The sequence below is a fragment of the Artemia franciscana genome, chromosome 17 (genome assembly GCF_032884065.1).
Source record: "Artemia franciscana chromosome 17, ASM3288406v1, whole genome shotgun sequence".
Lineage (NCBI taxonomy): Eukaryota > Metazoa > Arthropoda > Branchiopoda > Anostraca > Artemiidae > Artemia > Artemia franciscana.
Genome location: NC_088879.1, coordinates 26,544,763 through 26,561,723, shown reverse-complemented (window position 1 = coordinate 26,561,723; position 16,961 = coordinate 26,544,763). Strand labels below are relative to the sequence as shown.

At 35.4% G+C, this 16,961-nt stretch overlaps 1 protein-coding gene across 1 annotated transcript in view; it reads left to right on the top strand.

The window, feature by feature from the left end:
- LOC136038077 (endosome/lysosome-associated apoptosis and autophagy regulator family member 2-like) overlaps positions 1-16,961 on the top strand; it is a 160,363-nt gene that overhangs the window by 129,009 nt on the left and 14,393 nt on the right. The window contains exons 13-14 of the mRNA XM_065721073.1: positions 6,149-6,493; positions 10,883-11,068. Coding sequence (XP_065577145.1) covers positions 6,149-6,493; positions 10,883-11,068 — 531 coding nt within the window. The remainder of the gene's footprint in view (positions 1-6,148; positions 6,494-10,882; positions 11,069-16,961) is intronic.

The window sequence follows — 16,961 nt, the reverse complement described above, 5'->3', positions numbered from 1 at the left end:
GATACCTTTTTTAAAAATATAAGGACCATGTGTCTTGTGTTCTTTTTGTGCAAGATTAGAAAAAGAATGTACATGTCTTTGCTGCAAGAGAGGTTCTTATGACAGTATTTCGAAAAAGAAGACTCTATTAATAGCCTATTTATTTAATAATTAGAAAACCTAGGTTCAACTTCAAAAGTGAAATATCAATTGGTTGGAACTTTGTTATAGCTGACAGTCAGGATTCTAACCCCAAGAATAACTTCAAATCCACAGATGAAAACCATAGAACAAACAGGCCTAAGCATTTAAATAAATAATAATATTTGACCAATACATACAAGTAGTTTTTGCTTTATAGACAAGCTTATTCTAGATGCTGGTATATATTCCTTACAAGGCCGTTGGACTTGATATTGATGATAAGAAAATATTTCTAAAATATTGTCTGAAAACTTGATAATAACTCATCCATATTATTTTGAAGTCGTTTATTCAACATTCCCCCCTCCCCCCGCCCCATAAAAGGGGGCAAAATACTACTTCCTGGTCAAACCTTGGCGGATTATTTACACTGAGAGTAATATTGTGCTAAGGAAAACATGCAGCACAGCCATCTATATACATATATAAATAAGATGTGTGCTTGCACACTCTTTCTTTTCCTCTCACAAATAATTTTAACTTATCCAGCTAGAAACGTGAAAATTTGTACAAAATGATTTAAAACTAGGAAAATAGAAATAGATTATAAAAATCTCAAAGCTACGCAACAGCAAAAATTTAAAGTGCTGAAATATGTCGTTGTAATGAGAAGACGTATTACGACGTATGATGTATGACGTAATTAGTATGACGTATGACATATGACGTAATTACGACGTATGACGTCGTAACATTTGCATATAGAATTGTGATGCAACGTCAATCAAGTCTTGGTTTATTTATTTTTTGCCATTATCAACCAATTTTTGATGTATTTTCAAGAGCTTGTTGTTAGCAAATCCCAACTCCAATTTCTATGTACCCTGAACCTAAAGTTTCACCTTATTAAAAATCAAGTCGCAGCTCATACATTCAAATTATGTCAGCAGCATACCTTAGTTGGTGAGAATTTAACTTCCAAATTAACGACTTACAATTTAGATCAAATCAATTATATTCTAGGCCTAATATATATAAGCAAATTGCTTATAACTTAAAAATATGTCATTAGTTTAAGAAAAATGTCATAAGATTTTGTGAGAAAGTGAAAGTTTAAAATCAAAATCAAAAAATTATTATGTTTAATTTATCCAAGGCACTCCTAAGACCAGAAAATAAACGTTAGACCAATCACTTTATCTAAATAAATTGATTCTTACTGGGAATTAAATTTAAACTCAAATTAATCAACTCATGACTGAAAGCAATAGTTGTCAACCATAGAGATCAAAGTGAGCGTAAGGAGGTGGCTAAAAGCTAGCTCTTTTTCTGTTGCTTCAATTAGTGTTGTTCCGCATATGTTGTGAAGGTGCTCTCTAGTCCCACAAGTTTTACGACTAAAATGTGAATAAACAAGAGATCACGCTGTGATTTAACTATTCCAATGAAAGGGAACAGAATGAATCAAATTAAGTTGCATTATGCTCAGTTGCAGAATCAAATTAAGTTGCATCAATATCTTAATCATTATAGAATTACGTGAAATGTACCATGAAATTCATTTGTACATTAAATTCAAAATTTGTTTTTAATTTAAAAAAGAAGAAAGAAGAAATGTAAAGTAATAATTAACTTAGTATTCTATATTGGCTAGTGGAATTAATTTGCACCAATTTTTTATTTTAATCAATTAATTGTCCTGTGTAAAGGATAAAAATCACTTTACACAATTAATCCTTAAAACAGTAGCATTAGCAAATTCTGTAGATTTTCGAATTGTAACAATGAATTCCTATGGGTAAAAATACTCTGAAAACTTTCTTTTATGTAAGGACTTATTTCAGCTGAATATTCTATGAATCATTGTCAAATCCATATGATAATTATCAAATCTCCTGGAAAATTTGAAAGGCTGTGCTGGTCTATTTACACGATGCAAGTAATTTTGCATGATAATGTTTACTGAAGAATAATATATGTGATATCAAAAGCAGGCATTGGTATATTGAAAAACTGTATTATATTATATCACCAGATAACGAAAATTTTGTTGATATGCACACGTCATTTCTTTGTGGACCGGGTACATTGTATACATCGTACGTCGTATATTTTATGAGTACTTGCCAAAGTTTGGGGAATACAAGGATCTTTTTTTTGGGCGGGGGGGGAGGGTGCACCAAGGCTCCTTGTTATCCTTGAGACCTCTTCTAGGGAGCTAATTATTGTGGTGGAAGGTTTTACAGATAAAGTTCTAGAGGCACGGAAGTTATGATTTCAAAGTGTTGAGTGCTACTGTTTGATTTGTTTAGTAATATATATATATATATATATATATATATATATATATATATATATATATATATATATATATATATATATATATATATATATATATATATATATATATATATATATATATATATATATATATATATATATATATATATATATGTACATATATATGTACATAAATATATATATATATATATATATATATATATATATATATACATATATATATTATATATATATATATATATATATATATATTATATATATATATATATATATATATATATATATATATATATATATATATATATATATATATATATATATATATACATATATTATATATATATATATATATATATATATATACAAGACTTCTTTAATTCAGTAATTTGAGATATTAATAATTACTCGAGTGGCAACACAATTTTTAATATCCATAAATTGAATTTATATAGGCTGTCTTACTAGTTTCAAATTTACGCTGGGTTGTAGTCGCCGTGGTAAGTAATATATCGTTTCGCCCTAGTGGAAGGAGAAATTTTAATTAAATATAAACAGGCTTTCTTATTAGTTTGAAATATCTGCAATCTTACAATCCCTGTTGTAGCAGGGTTTTCCTCTCTCTTGTAAAGGAAATTCTTCAGTTTTCTGTCTTAACCCTTTCATACCTAAATACTGAAGGATTGCATGCAATAATAAACAACGTATTTAGTTTCAAAAGAATTTCAACTTCAATTATTTATTTTACTCACAAATTGAAATGGAAATGGTTTTCGTATGGTCACTTCAGGATAAAAAAGATTCATTTGACTTAATATAGAAATTCATTAAACATTTTCTGTCTCTATCCAGACACAACTGAACCTTAAGTTTAACGCAGAGGATTCGGCTAGTTGCACCCCTTGCATATTTTTGTACCAGTAGCGTCCCTTTTCGACTGTGTCGGGTAGATGGCCAGTAATGTTATAGCGCACCGATTCTTACGGCATGCCTACTTCTGTAATTTGTGTTTTTTGCTTTGTAGGAGCACAAACACAAATTACGACAAGCATGAGGACTATTGACAATTCCTGATATCAAGGATATGCAAATATGCATCTTGAAGTACAGCAAGGACATATGCTGTTTACCCGGGTCTTTGCACTGTTGCCTATGTAGAAGCTAAGCTTTGTTCACATCTAAGTCAAGGAAATAATAGACTATCCGCATGTACCATTTTTTGGACCGTATGTAAGAGTGGTAGAGCTCCAGAAGCATATTAGACAAGACCATGCCACTCATTTACTTGTTGTACTCATGGACAACCAATTGGCGATCTACCTCGAGATGGCTACGAGTAGTTCCATACCACCTTTGACACTGATGGACTGGAGCAACGGCACAGTACGATGAGGCCACGTGCACTGGTTTATTGTCGAACCACTTTACAATGGAGACTTCCATGCGCCTATCAAGCCTAGAATAGTTTTCACGCCCTTCCCTTTTCAATGATGCACCTTTCATAAATTGCACCTTTCATACGATTACTCTTTTTCGCCCCACATGATTCAATCCCGTGATTGGTGCTTAAAGCATGAATAAGGTAAAAAGATGTGTAAACATTGTCGAAGTTGACAATTTGAAGCTGTCGAAGAAGACCATTTCAGCGCCCAGCCTCAAAGGAATAGCCAGAACTAAGCCTTTTCCTGTGTAGATTTCTAGATCATAGACAAACCCACTCACGCCCGGTTTCGTAAAGACTTTTACACTCCATGAAGGAGGCTTGTCTTTCAAGTAGTGTTTGAAACTTAGCCGACCCTTGAAGGGAAGCATTAGTTCGTCTACACTTTGTTCTCCTAAGGTGGTATGCTTTTTAGATTTTCCCTAAGCTTGTCAAACATTGGTCTGATTTTTGCGCAGATTCTCTTCACCAGTTTTACCAGATGGCACTGCTAAGCTATCGTCATTGACATGAAAAAAACCCGCCGAATCGTCAAAAATCTGTCACGGATCATAACCCCTGCGATTGGAGCGTATCGAATAGTACTTTGGATTTCTTTAGAATATACTTCACGGCTTACGGCTCTGTCACGGCTTTGTAAATCTGTTACGGCTCGTAGCCCCTGCGATTGGAGTGTATCGAATGGTGTTTTATATTTCTATTGCTTTAGAATATGCTTTTTAGATTTCTCCAAGTACATCCTCATAGCAGGTAGCTTTACAATACTTATGAGCATCTGTACTCCAAGGAACCGCTTCATCTCATGTTGGGTCAGCTTTAGGGCAATCCTAGCGTTTGTTTTCCTTGTTGCGAGCAGATGGGTCAACTAGTCCAGCAACCATGCTATCCGTGATGAAAGTTCTGAATAAATCAATGGGTAATTGAATTTCTGTTGATTTTGGGAAGGAAGCTTTCCAGGTGATATCACGGGGCTCAATCTCTTTTCTTAGCTACTTGTATTTTTTTGTGGCTTCTTGATTTTTCCTTAAAGCAGTGGGGCCAGTTAAGGAAGAAATACGTCACGATCTTGTCGATTGGATGAGGGACGATGGAGCTTCTGTAGCGGGGAATGTAGTGGTTTCTCCACCATCAAAGTGGTAATCTGTACTCTTAATAATTTCGATACAGTTCAACATGCCGGGAGCTAAGTCTTCTGTAGGATAGTCAACCGGCTGAACAGGCTATAGGGAGACACAGGTGAAGCTGTCACCTGGGGCTGGATTCCATAATGGATCAGACTCGTCGTCATCATCAGGTATGACATCCAACTCAGATTCGCTGTCTGGTAGCAGAACCATCTTTGCAGTTTTCTCTTAGATGAACTTCTCTCATACATGTCTGCTCCTCTCCCTAAAAACTTTTTCTTCGTCTTTTATTGGTTTGGGGTTTTCGGCGGAATAAGACAGGATTGCTGCCTCTGGAAGAGATAATTGTGATCAGACCACGGGTGCATTTGTGCTTCTGCTTCGTCAAATTGGAAAAATCATAATGAGGTGCTTAACGAATAAAAAAAAAGTGAAGTAAAGAAATAATCTTGAGTACAATAAACCAAAACAAAATAGCATAAGAGAAGAATTTTCAAAAGCTACCCGTCTCAAAACATAAGGTTATCATATGGTAATCGTGAAAAGACAGAGAAATGGTGGATGAAAATGAAACTGAATAAAATTCTTATAAATAAAAGCTAAAAGTAGAGACTTTAAGGAACAAATAATAAAAGTAGAAAAACTCACCTGTTTCGTTTTCATCATCGCTGTCAAAATCAGCTAATTTTTGTTTTTTAGGTATGGCAAAAACCTACTCTGTTCACTAATCAACTGACGACTTAGGGAGCCATCTAGGAGAGTAAAAGCTATTGCAACACGAAGGGCTGAACTTTTGTTATCTGACGGTCTGATTTCAAAAGCGGTATCTGAACTACAAAAGACCCTAGGTAGATGGAAGGAATGGTTACCATATGGTTATCTACGAAATGAAATGGTTAAATATGCTTTAAAACAATTTTGAAGGTGTCTTTACACTTTGGGAGGGGTGGTATTTCAGAGGCTAGGGGCCATCACCCAAAAGATCTTTCTCACTATCGAACTTGTTTTGTAGGACAGTAGTTTGTGCACATCGAAGCTGTTCTGAGGATGCAATGCTTTCAGGAGGTGGAACAGGCAATCAAATCATACTTTCCCACTAGCATTGTCCTCACTGGTGTTGTGACTATTTCATAAAGTCAAATGTAATGCTTTTTCTTTCCAGGTCATATAAAGAAGTTTTGGGCAGTCGTCTATTTACCTCAGCTGGGATTCAGTATTCTCACGTATTCAACATCAGCATATGTGGAATCACTCCTGTCACATGCAGGAATAATGCAACCCTCAGTCCAATTCCAGGGGGATCCAAGTCGGTAACATCATTGATATGCCGATCAACCCTCATACCCAACTCATCAGGAGACCCAGCATCTACTCAAGTTGTCAATCTTGCCGATAAGCTCCTGGGTTTTAGTCGGAAGCCTCAACTAAATGGAATTCAAGTCCTTGAAGAATTTATTCAAAATGATGAACGGAAGTCTGACCTTTACGCGTTCTACACAAGCTCAACGTGAGTAAATCTTTGTGTATATTTCTTATAATCCAAACGATTTCTTGATTGGTATATCATCTTAATCTAATAATCACTCTAGTTATGGTTCTAGTTATAGTTATGGGGATTACAAGTGAGGAGCTGCACCAACTTGGACTTCTTTTGTCCAAAGTCCATGATGGTTATTGTAATATATTTTCTTACAAATGAAAATGTTAATTCAATACCATCTCAATTTAAAACAGAACTCGGTTGCTTAATTGGTAATATATCCTATAAATATAGGTGTTATTTAGTTAGGCTAATTAGGCGTTACATAAGTAATGTTTAGTTTTTCCATTTCATAAAGGCCAAATTAAAAGTGAACATCGTTTTTATTACTCTGTTTCCTAGTGGGGGATTGAAGGAATTTCTCAAGAAGAAACACAAGAATAGGAAAGTAAATCTCAGAACTCTATTCCAGTAGGAGCAGTGTCTCCAAACCTGCGCATCGGCAAGTTTGTCTTCTTCAAAAGTAAAATTTTCAGTACCTTTTTGCAAACCTATTATAAAGAGGTTTGGACATATAAGATCTTTATCTTGAGTAGGATCTTTATTTTCTGTTTTTAAACCTATTTTCTATGCTTGTCTGGTTTTGTTTTCAGCCCAAAACATGAATTTGGACTTCTAATAGCTATTTTTGAAATAAATCTATTAAAAATAGATTTGTTAGAATATTTTTTTTATAATAGATTTATTTATCTCATCATTAGTCACTGAATGGTAATGTGAGGAAGTGTTAATTATATGCTGGCTGAGAATTGATTAAGCAGGAACCTTAGCACTTTTTTGTCCTAGAAACTCAAAGCTCTCGGGACTTTGTTTCTTTTTATGGGAAGCATTAAAAGCTCGTATTATTTATTAATTGAGTTTTAGTATTATATTTCGATTTACTATTTATTGGATAATTTATTTGATTTTAGAGAAATTTCTGAACCGGCATGGCTATCAAGTAAACAAAATAAAAGAAAAGGAAGAAAAAACGGGACATAGAGCGTCTTGATTTGGGAAAAACAGTTTAGATTTTTAATTTTGAAATATACTACTGGCTAGCTTTTGTCACGTGCACATATATGATGGAGGGAAAGGGACCGAGGCTTTTTCTAAAATCTTTAGTTTGTGAAATTTTTCTCAACAATTTTTGTTATCCCACAAAGGCCGATCCTGAACTAGCAGGGGAATTAAAAAAGTGGTCAGTGAACATTTAACCGCAAACACAATGAAATTGTGATTAAAATTAAACGTCCTTCCACCTACTACTGCGGGATTCTGGTCCAAGGGAATTTAAGATACGCTAGTAACTTAACCTATATTTCGGATAAATTCGCCGCTCCTTAAAAGTAGTCAGGAACTAAAAATACTGCTAAAAAATATCTAGAGAATATTCATTTTTTCTTTCTTTTTTCAATGGACGTCGTCCCCCTATTGGTATTCATGGGGAAGATCCGTATAGAACCTCTTCTAATAAATATTCAATGGGTGTGTTTGTTTTTTTAAAGGGATGAATGGCATTTTGGAGCATTGTTTTACAATTTAATGTTAAACTTGAACGTAAGAACGGGAGCTGAAAGAGGTAATAATAGCCCTACTTCTCTTTAAGAGAGCCTTAGGTTAAACAGCTTGTAGTAACAAACTGAAAGCAAAAGGCAACCCTTCCATAGGATCCAAGACTCTAAACGGTTTCAACTACAACATTAGTAACAACAAAATCAATTATTCATGCTGATGGGAGCCCAGGGTTCGTCCGAGTCCCGGCACTCGGCCCGCGGCAGGCTTGTATATATTGATTTTCTCTGTTGCTTGTCACCTAACCGCAGATATGCGAACTCCTTCTTGATGTCATTGCGTCACCTAGGCACGGTAAAATCACACTGGGAAAATCACAAATCTTATCTCAAAGCTGTAACCCTTCTAGATCGTTTTTGAGGCCAGAAATGTAAGTATGCCACTTTTCAGCAAATGCATATGTGGTAGTCTACGTTTTTGAAATTCAATTCTATACACATATGCTGCCACCTTTCCAAGTATCTGTCGATTATCCAAAGCTTTGATTATTATATAAAATTTCTCTGTCGCAATTTGAGTATCGAGAACGGGACAATCTTTTATGGACTGCTCTATGATAATTCCTTCTCGTCAGATATAATACGCGCTACTTTTTAATTTCTGACCAATAAGGATTGCAACTCATAGTTGGGGAGAAATCAGGGGGTCCAATGTAACGAACAATCGCAATGGCATCTTCGAAATATTTAGTGTAGTAGCGTGTTGATCCGGTGAATGATGATGGTAGGATTAAATTTGCCAGCAACTTCTTTTTCACAGCTAAGTATTTGATAAGTCGTGTTACACCTACGTAATTTTTGGCCATAATAGTTTTCAGGTTCAATATTGCTCATTTCATGCGATCATGTTCAGCACAAATGCATGTATCGACAAGATGGTTTTGGAAAAGTTGTCCACCAAAATGTAAAGCATTAAAAACTGTCTGACGCAGGTCGGGTGCTATAGCATGCAGAGAGAGGCTCGTGACGTGTAAAAGTGATACGATACTGCGCTAACTGAAGCCGTATTAGATGTGGAAGACTTGCATAAGGTGTTTAAAGTGGAATGTCCATGGTCCATCCAGACAGTCGATCTGGATAAAACAATGGGTAGGTTCACAGGATGTTCAAAAACAATCTTCACAGGATGGTTGGTATTTTCTTAAACTAAAGACGTTTTGCCACTTTGTCTCACAATCATTTCATTGGATGGAAAACTATGGTCAGCATTAAGAGTAAGAACAGAACATACATAATTATGTACAGGAGGGTTGAACAGTCTATAATCCACACTATCTGGCACAATAAAAAATGAGCTGTACGTTTAGAGGTTGTTATCCACTGAAGCAGTACGTTGATTTACACCGTCCTCCATTGTTCGCATTTTCATATAACCTTTGGCACAGTTTGATTTTGCAGTATTTCTTTCAACAGATCCATTAGGTTACAAGAGACCCAATAGTTTAAAGGATGTGTAGAGCGTTCGGTAATATCTTCCTCGGGTCTAAAAATTACATTTGGCTATATGAAGGTGGCTCAAAATCACCTTGAGTGGTCTGTGATAGATGTGCCTCCAACGGCTATTGATGGTCCAACCATCGCTTACGTTAAATGAAGCTAAAGTGAAACATGAGTTCAAGTTTCGGATTCGTTTGTGGAACTCATTAGAGAGTGAGTAGCAACCTAAAGGAGGCGAACCAATTTACTTGGAAATTTCGGGGACTACAATGCAAGTCGACCATGCAAGTAGTAACCTCCTAATAAATAATCTTTCTTGGGGAAAATGGAAGGCTCCACAGTGAATACATACAACGTTAAAGGGTCCCAGTGACTTATATTAAAATTTGAGCAGTTTAAGGCATATTTATACGTTTGTATTGAGTTTTATCCCATAGCTTGTTGCCGTTGAACATTACAACGGTGTTCTTCTTAATTTTAGTATGACACTTCATGGCACTTATTCACACAATACCATGAGAAAACGCAAAGAGAAAACTGTTCAAAGTCCTATTAAAAAATTGTCTCTATGTTAGGGTTAAGATAAAAAAAACACACTGTTTTCGTATTCCCTCTTGCGTGATACAATGTTGGTGTGACGGCCCGTGTTTTTATAATGTGAAATGACTTTTCTCCTTCTACTAGTTAATTATAACCCAAAGGCTTCAAATGGCAAGTTACAACTCATTTATTTAAATATCATTGCTCATATAGATCCATACAAAGCATTGTGGTATAACTATCATTAAAATCTGTTGCAAAATCATGTCCAACATGTAATTAGCAAGCCAAAATCATGATTTTTAATTGAGAAGTTCAGCACGTGTAGGTGTGACACTTTACTTTTGCAGTAGCTGTTAATATTCTGATACTAGTAATTGATTCCAAAATGCATGCTAATCAACTAGTATAGTTCCTAGTAACGAATTTTTTATGTTGCGCTTGGACTGCTGTGAATGTCCATGTTGGTATAGTCAAAGTTGCGTCAGAATTTTTCAAAATAAAAAGGTTTTTAAGCCTAAGAAAATGCTATGGGCTTTCGAAAACACTTCTAGCCGTCCTAAAAAAAGGTAGTAGTACACGGTAGCTACTTAAACTGTTTTCATTGCGTCATGATATAATTGCTTTGAAAAGAATTTTAAGACACGTACAGAAACTTTAGATTTTCCTGAATGTAGAGAATTAAGAGTCAGTCAAGCTCCTGACCTAAAAAACTTATAATGCACATGAAAACCTCCCACTATCATTAAAAAATATCTGTTTTTGAGTTGTTGTGTTTGGGATCGATCTAAGCGAATACATAATTAAATTTGGACAACATTTTTAGCGTGACGCGAACATGTCCCAAAGGAAGAGCTACAACAGTGACTCTTCGTTGTAACCCCAAAGAGTCACTAGATGGTGCTATTGAACTACCCAGCCGCTGTCCAGATGGTACTTGTGATGGGTGCAATTTCCATTTTCTTTGGACGTCATCAAGTAACTGTCCACTTTGTTCGTCGTTCGATTACATGTAAGTTTTGGTTTGCTATCAATTTCAGAATCTAACCTAATTATTTTATGCTGCGGTTGGGCTAGTTCTGATATTCAAGAGTCACTCTGTCTCAATTGTTTTAAACATCTTAACAAACAAACAAAAAATACTAACCTCCAACGAAGAGCAGAGCTTGTGAAGTTGTGTGTGCTGAAAAAAGCACATAGTCAAACAGTTCGTGGTAAAGAACTCTAGGTAACGAGCAACCTGGCTCAATAGTAACCGAAGCTCTAATAAAAGGAATTTTGATTCCAATAGATATGTCAAAAGAATCACATTTTTAAGCTAATTTCAAATATATAAGTATCATTAGGTTTAGTCCTACCCATCAAAGATTACGTTACGAGCCTGAGAAAATTTACCTTATTTTTTAAAAATGGAGGAAACATCCCTTAAAAGTCATAGAATCTTAAAAATTTCACTATCAGATTCAGTATATCAGAGAACCCTACTGTAGAGGTTTCAAGCTCCGATCTGAAAAAATGTGGAATTGTGTATTATTTGCCAGAAGAAAGATCACGCATGCATGTTTATTTGTTTATTTGTCTGTTCCAGGAGTGATCCTATCGACCCAGTGGTCCTAGAATATCAGGAGACCGCTCATTCGAACGAACATTTAAAGTTCTAGTGACTAAAATGCCCAAATAGAATAGAGGGTTACTAGGCCATTTTCGCCCATTTTCTTCCAAAAATATCTGATCAAAATTTTGAGATAGCCGTTTGTTCAAGATAGCCGAAAGATCAAATAATTATGTCTTTGTGTGTAAAATACCCTCCCCCCAGTTCATGGGAGGGGCCTGTAAGTTATGAAATCTGCCCCTTTTTTAAGCATAGTATTTATTATTGGGAAGTATATAGACATGTGGGGGGGGGGCTTGGGTTGGATTTTTTGGGGAGAATTTTCCTTGAGGAAGGAAATTTCTGGGGGTGAATATTCCAGGACATATCTTACACTGGGAGATTTGACACAAGAGCAATGTATTGAGGAGGGGGTACATGCAAAATAATTTCTGTTTGTTTTAAGTTTTAATTTTGCTCTTTACCTTCAGTTAAAAGAACTTGTTTTTTTTCAATTTTAACGACGAACTCTAATTAAGGATGGATTCAGCTAGTAACCGGAAGTCTAAAAAGGGATTGATACATCAAAAGAATCAGCTTATTTTGCTGATTCCAAACATACATATTTCATCAAGTTTAGTTTTATCCATCAAATGTGAAGATCCTGAGAAAATTTGTCTGATTTGATAGATAGAATTATCTCTTAACAAATGAACTGAAATCAATTTTATACAATTCTAGAAAGGGCTTATGCCAGATTTGCCTCTCACTCACTCAGACTATCTGTCTTCGCTTTTTTTGCAATTAGACATGGATTGATGCACACAACTACTTGATTTTAATCGAACAATTTCTGCTATACGTAGTCAATTATTCAATTTTTCTACAATTAGCCATTGCTTTGTGACTAAGACTACTTGATTTTAATTCAAAATCAACGGAATCAGTCGAGGCATTGAATTAAAATCTAGTCTCTGTGGGCATCAAGCCATGACTAATTGTAGAAAAAGCCAAGACAGATAGTCCGAGTGAGTGAGTGCCGAATCTGGCATAAGCTCTCTTTAGGATTGTATAAAAATGATGTCAGTTCATTTGTTTATAGATAAGTCTATCTTTCATCCGTTCTTACGTTATTCCTAGGGCAGAACTAAGGTAGCCATGATAGATTGTATTAAAATCAAGTAGTTGTGGGCATCAAGCCGTGGCTAATTGTAGAAAAAGCCAAGAGAAGGAGCGACCCGGCTCAATAGTAACCGAAACTCTAAAAACGGAATTTTGATATCAATAGATATATCAAAATAATTGTATTTGTATACCCTATCAAAGGTTACGAGCCTGAGAAAATTTGCCCCATTTTTGAATTAAGGAGGAAACACCCCCTCTTAGTCTCAGAATCTTAATGAAAATATCACTGTCAGATTCAGCTTATCAGAAAACGTTACTGTCGAGGTTTCAAGCTTCTATCGGCAATAATGTGGACTTTGTATTTTTTGCCAGAAGAAAAATCAAAGAAGAAAGATCTCAGGAGTGATCGTATTGACCCAGTGGTCCTAGAATATTGTAAGAGGGTGCATTCAAACATAAATTAAAAGCTCTAGTGCCCTTTTTAGTGACCAAAGGATTAGAGGGCAACTTAACCCCCTTTCTCCCAAAATCGTCCGATTAAAGTTTTGAAATATCCATTTTGTTCATCATAATTAAAAGGCTTAATAACTATGATCTTTGGATATAACTTGACCCCCTCGCCCGCAGCCCAGGGGAAAAGTCTTTAAGTTATAAAAATTGCACATTGTTTACGCATAGTATTTGTTATTGGGAAGCATGTATACATTTTAGGGTGGGAAGACGAATTTTCCACAGTGGAATTTTCCATGGGAAGGGAAGTGTCAAGGGGTTGAATTGATCAAAGGAAATTATAGGCTACAGCGGGGGAATTTGCCAGAATTCTTATACAAGATTCTTTTTATGTCTTGCTTTCTCTTTTGCGTCTCGATTTTATGCGTGGAATTGTTAAGGGTAATTTTCCTGGCTAAATTTTCACCGGGATTGAATTGTCTAGAAGATATATCCGTAGGGAGGGTATTTCTCCGTGGAGGTGGGCCAGATTTCCTGGTATTATTTAAAAAATGATCAGAAATTAGATTAAAAAAAACTGTCTTATCACCAATTGTCTTTTTTTAGATAAAAAAGATCAAGTTTTTTCAACTGAAAGTAAGGAGCAACATTAAAATTTGACACGAACAGAAATGATTACGTATATGAAGTGGGTTATCTCCTCAAAATCTCTCTCTTTACGCTTAAGTTTGAATCTTGTCACAATTTTTTCAAGGACGTCTTCTGAAACACTATGTTCGTTTAGTTGGAACATTAAGGAGCTTTTTTCGAAAGTACTAAGAAACTTTAGCTTAAAGAGCGAGGTTTTGAGGAGGAGGCAACCCCCTTCATCTATATAATAGTTTCTGTTCGTTTTATGTTTTAATTTTGTTCCTTATTTCCAGTTAAAAAGAACTTTTTTTCTTATTAAATTTAGTCAAACAGGAAATTGAGATGATAATTCAGCATTACTTAATTTTGCCTGGGCGGGATTACAACTGAAGGAACAATTTAGCTTGTTTTATTTGAGTTTCAACCAGCTTCTTGTCATCACCATTATATAACAAAGAACAAGGCCTATTGTAGAACATAAAAAATAATTAACGTATAAATATGGTTTTAATAATTACGACCTTGTATAAGGACGGAAAATTTTATCCTGTAAAACTAATTTGATAAAACCCAAGGCAGTAATTTAGCTTCGTTTGGACCACAAACCGTACTTGGCACCATTGTGGTGCAACAAGGTCTATTGTACAATACAGAAAGAGCATTTTAAAGCTCAAATATGACCCCGAAAATCATCGATATTGTATTAAGACGGGAATATTTCTATAGAATAATCCAAAATTCAAAATTGCATTAAAAATATGCACCAGTTCTTTTAATTGTTTGCGGCCTAATTATTTGAGGTGTATTTTCGTTCAAATTGCTTTATGTTAGAACTGTTAAAACATTTAGTGATATTTCCATGTTTCTGACTCTCAGTTTAAAGTTTTTATATTTCCAATTAAATAAAAGGCACAGATTTACAAGATAAAAGTTTATGATCATTCGCTCCTGCGAAAAAGATTCTGTTCATTTGTTAACATATATGTGAATATATATTCCAGGGAACAAACGGTGGGAAGTTAAGCTGTAAAATTAACATGGCTAAGTAATTAATTGCTGTGTGCGGTGCTGTGGTGAGTTGTTAGTAGTAGCAGCAGTAGTATTGTTCATAAATGAACAAGCTACCATTTCCCAAGGTGGTCAAACCAAGTCGTTAACTAGATCTACGTTGCATGGGCAACGTGGGGTGCTGCGGCAACCTTTGTTTGGATTCGCTGATTAAAGTGTTGCGAGAGCAACACTTTGGTTTTATTTCCTCGCTTCGATTAAAAGCTGAAGTTGTTAATCTGCAAGGATCTTAAAATTAATACTAGGTACACCAACTCTCAAAAGTTGCAAACCCTCATTGCAACTACAAAAAGTTGCAAGCCCCTCGTCGCTGAAGATGATTTTAACCTAACAGCCGATTATTGCTTACAAGTCCTCTACATGTCTTACCACTGGAACCAAATTGGTCTTACCATCAAATACACTGGAAAGATAGGTCCACCAACTAGCATGGAATAATAGGTCCACCAACTAGCAAAAGTTGCAAACCCCTCATTGCCGAAGATGATCATGAGCTAACAGCCGACTGTTGCTTAAAACTCCCCTATATATCCCACAATTGGTATCGGCCTATTTTTGGTTTTACTACTGAAGTTGTCAACCCCTTTAAACTTTCAAACTGATATATCTCGTGAATAAATTTTCTTACCAAAAAATGGGTGACATATAAGTTGATCAGCTCATCAAGAGCTATCGACTGCTGTTGAAAAGAAAATCTATCTGTCTTAGTTCAAAAGTTGATTTTTTTGCCGTAGGGCAAGTTTCTAACGTCATCACTTAGAAAGGAGCGAAGGATAAACTCTATTTTCTTTAGCAATGAGAGAACTTTTAAAGTTTAAGAGGCACATCTGATACCATTTCTCTACCGCAATCACAAGTGCAGAAAAAAAAACCGAATGATAAACTCAGCTGAAGTCACGAACAGAAATGGGTAGAAACAATAGATTTTTGGCCCCATGCAAGAGTTCTTCGAAGCTTTCCGAAATGCAAAGTCGTATTCATCAATCCGGCCTGAGGTCCACACTTTCCGTAAAAACCACAGAGGTTAGACCCTTACCACTTTCTAGGAATAAGCTGAAATCGGGGTGCTAGGAAAAAAACACACGACAAAAACCGAAGTTTAGCTCTCACAACACAATAATAGAATCTCAAATTCTTTCATCGCTCCCCTCCAGTACGAATCTTGTGTTTTTTTTCTTATTGGGGGACCATTTGTCACACCATCAATGCAGTAAACATTAAAATTTTCTGTACTTCTTACTTATTCAGAACAAACACAAGAATTTTGATATTTAGATTTGTAAAACCGGTTTCATATTTTAAAGCCACAAGACTTATTTGGTTTGACAGAATACATTAGACTTATATAATTTCTGCTATATATTTGCATATCAGGAGGTTGGGGGTAAGGTATTTGGACAGCGTGAAGTTAGAAAATAGTTCTTACTTCATAATGTGGAGAATAATTGTAGCTAACACATTTTGCATGCAGACCCGCGATACTTTACCCCCACCCACCCCGTAATGTAGGAATATATAGCCCAAATTATACAAAATATAAGCCTAGTGAATTCTATCACCTGTCCCTTGTCTTTGTGGCTATGAAACCAGTTTTCTCATATCTTGCATTCAGATCAAATTCTTGAGTGTGTTCTGAATACTTCACAAGCACCCAATTTTCTTTTAGAGTGAAAGTTAAGAGCGTTTCCTTGAAGAAAATCGTATCATTTATTGCATGCACGTTATTTGTTAAAAGTGCCAGTTTTATCAGCTCACAGTCTCTTTCCGCTATTAAATATAAAAAAAAGTTGTTTTCTTTTCAACCGGAAGTCGGGAGCAACATCAAAACTTAAGCGAAAAGAAATTATTACGTATAAAGGAGGTTGCCCCTCCTCAGCATCTTGCTTTTTATGCTAAAGTTTTTTGTTGTTCTAATTAAACGATTCTTGTGTTTCAGGAGTCGATCGTTCTTAAAGGATTTAAACACAATTTAAACTTTAGCGTAAAGAGCGAGGTGTTGAGGAGGGGGCAGCCTCCTTCATATACTTAATAATTTCTGTTC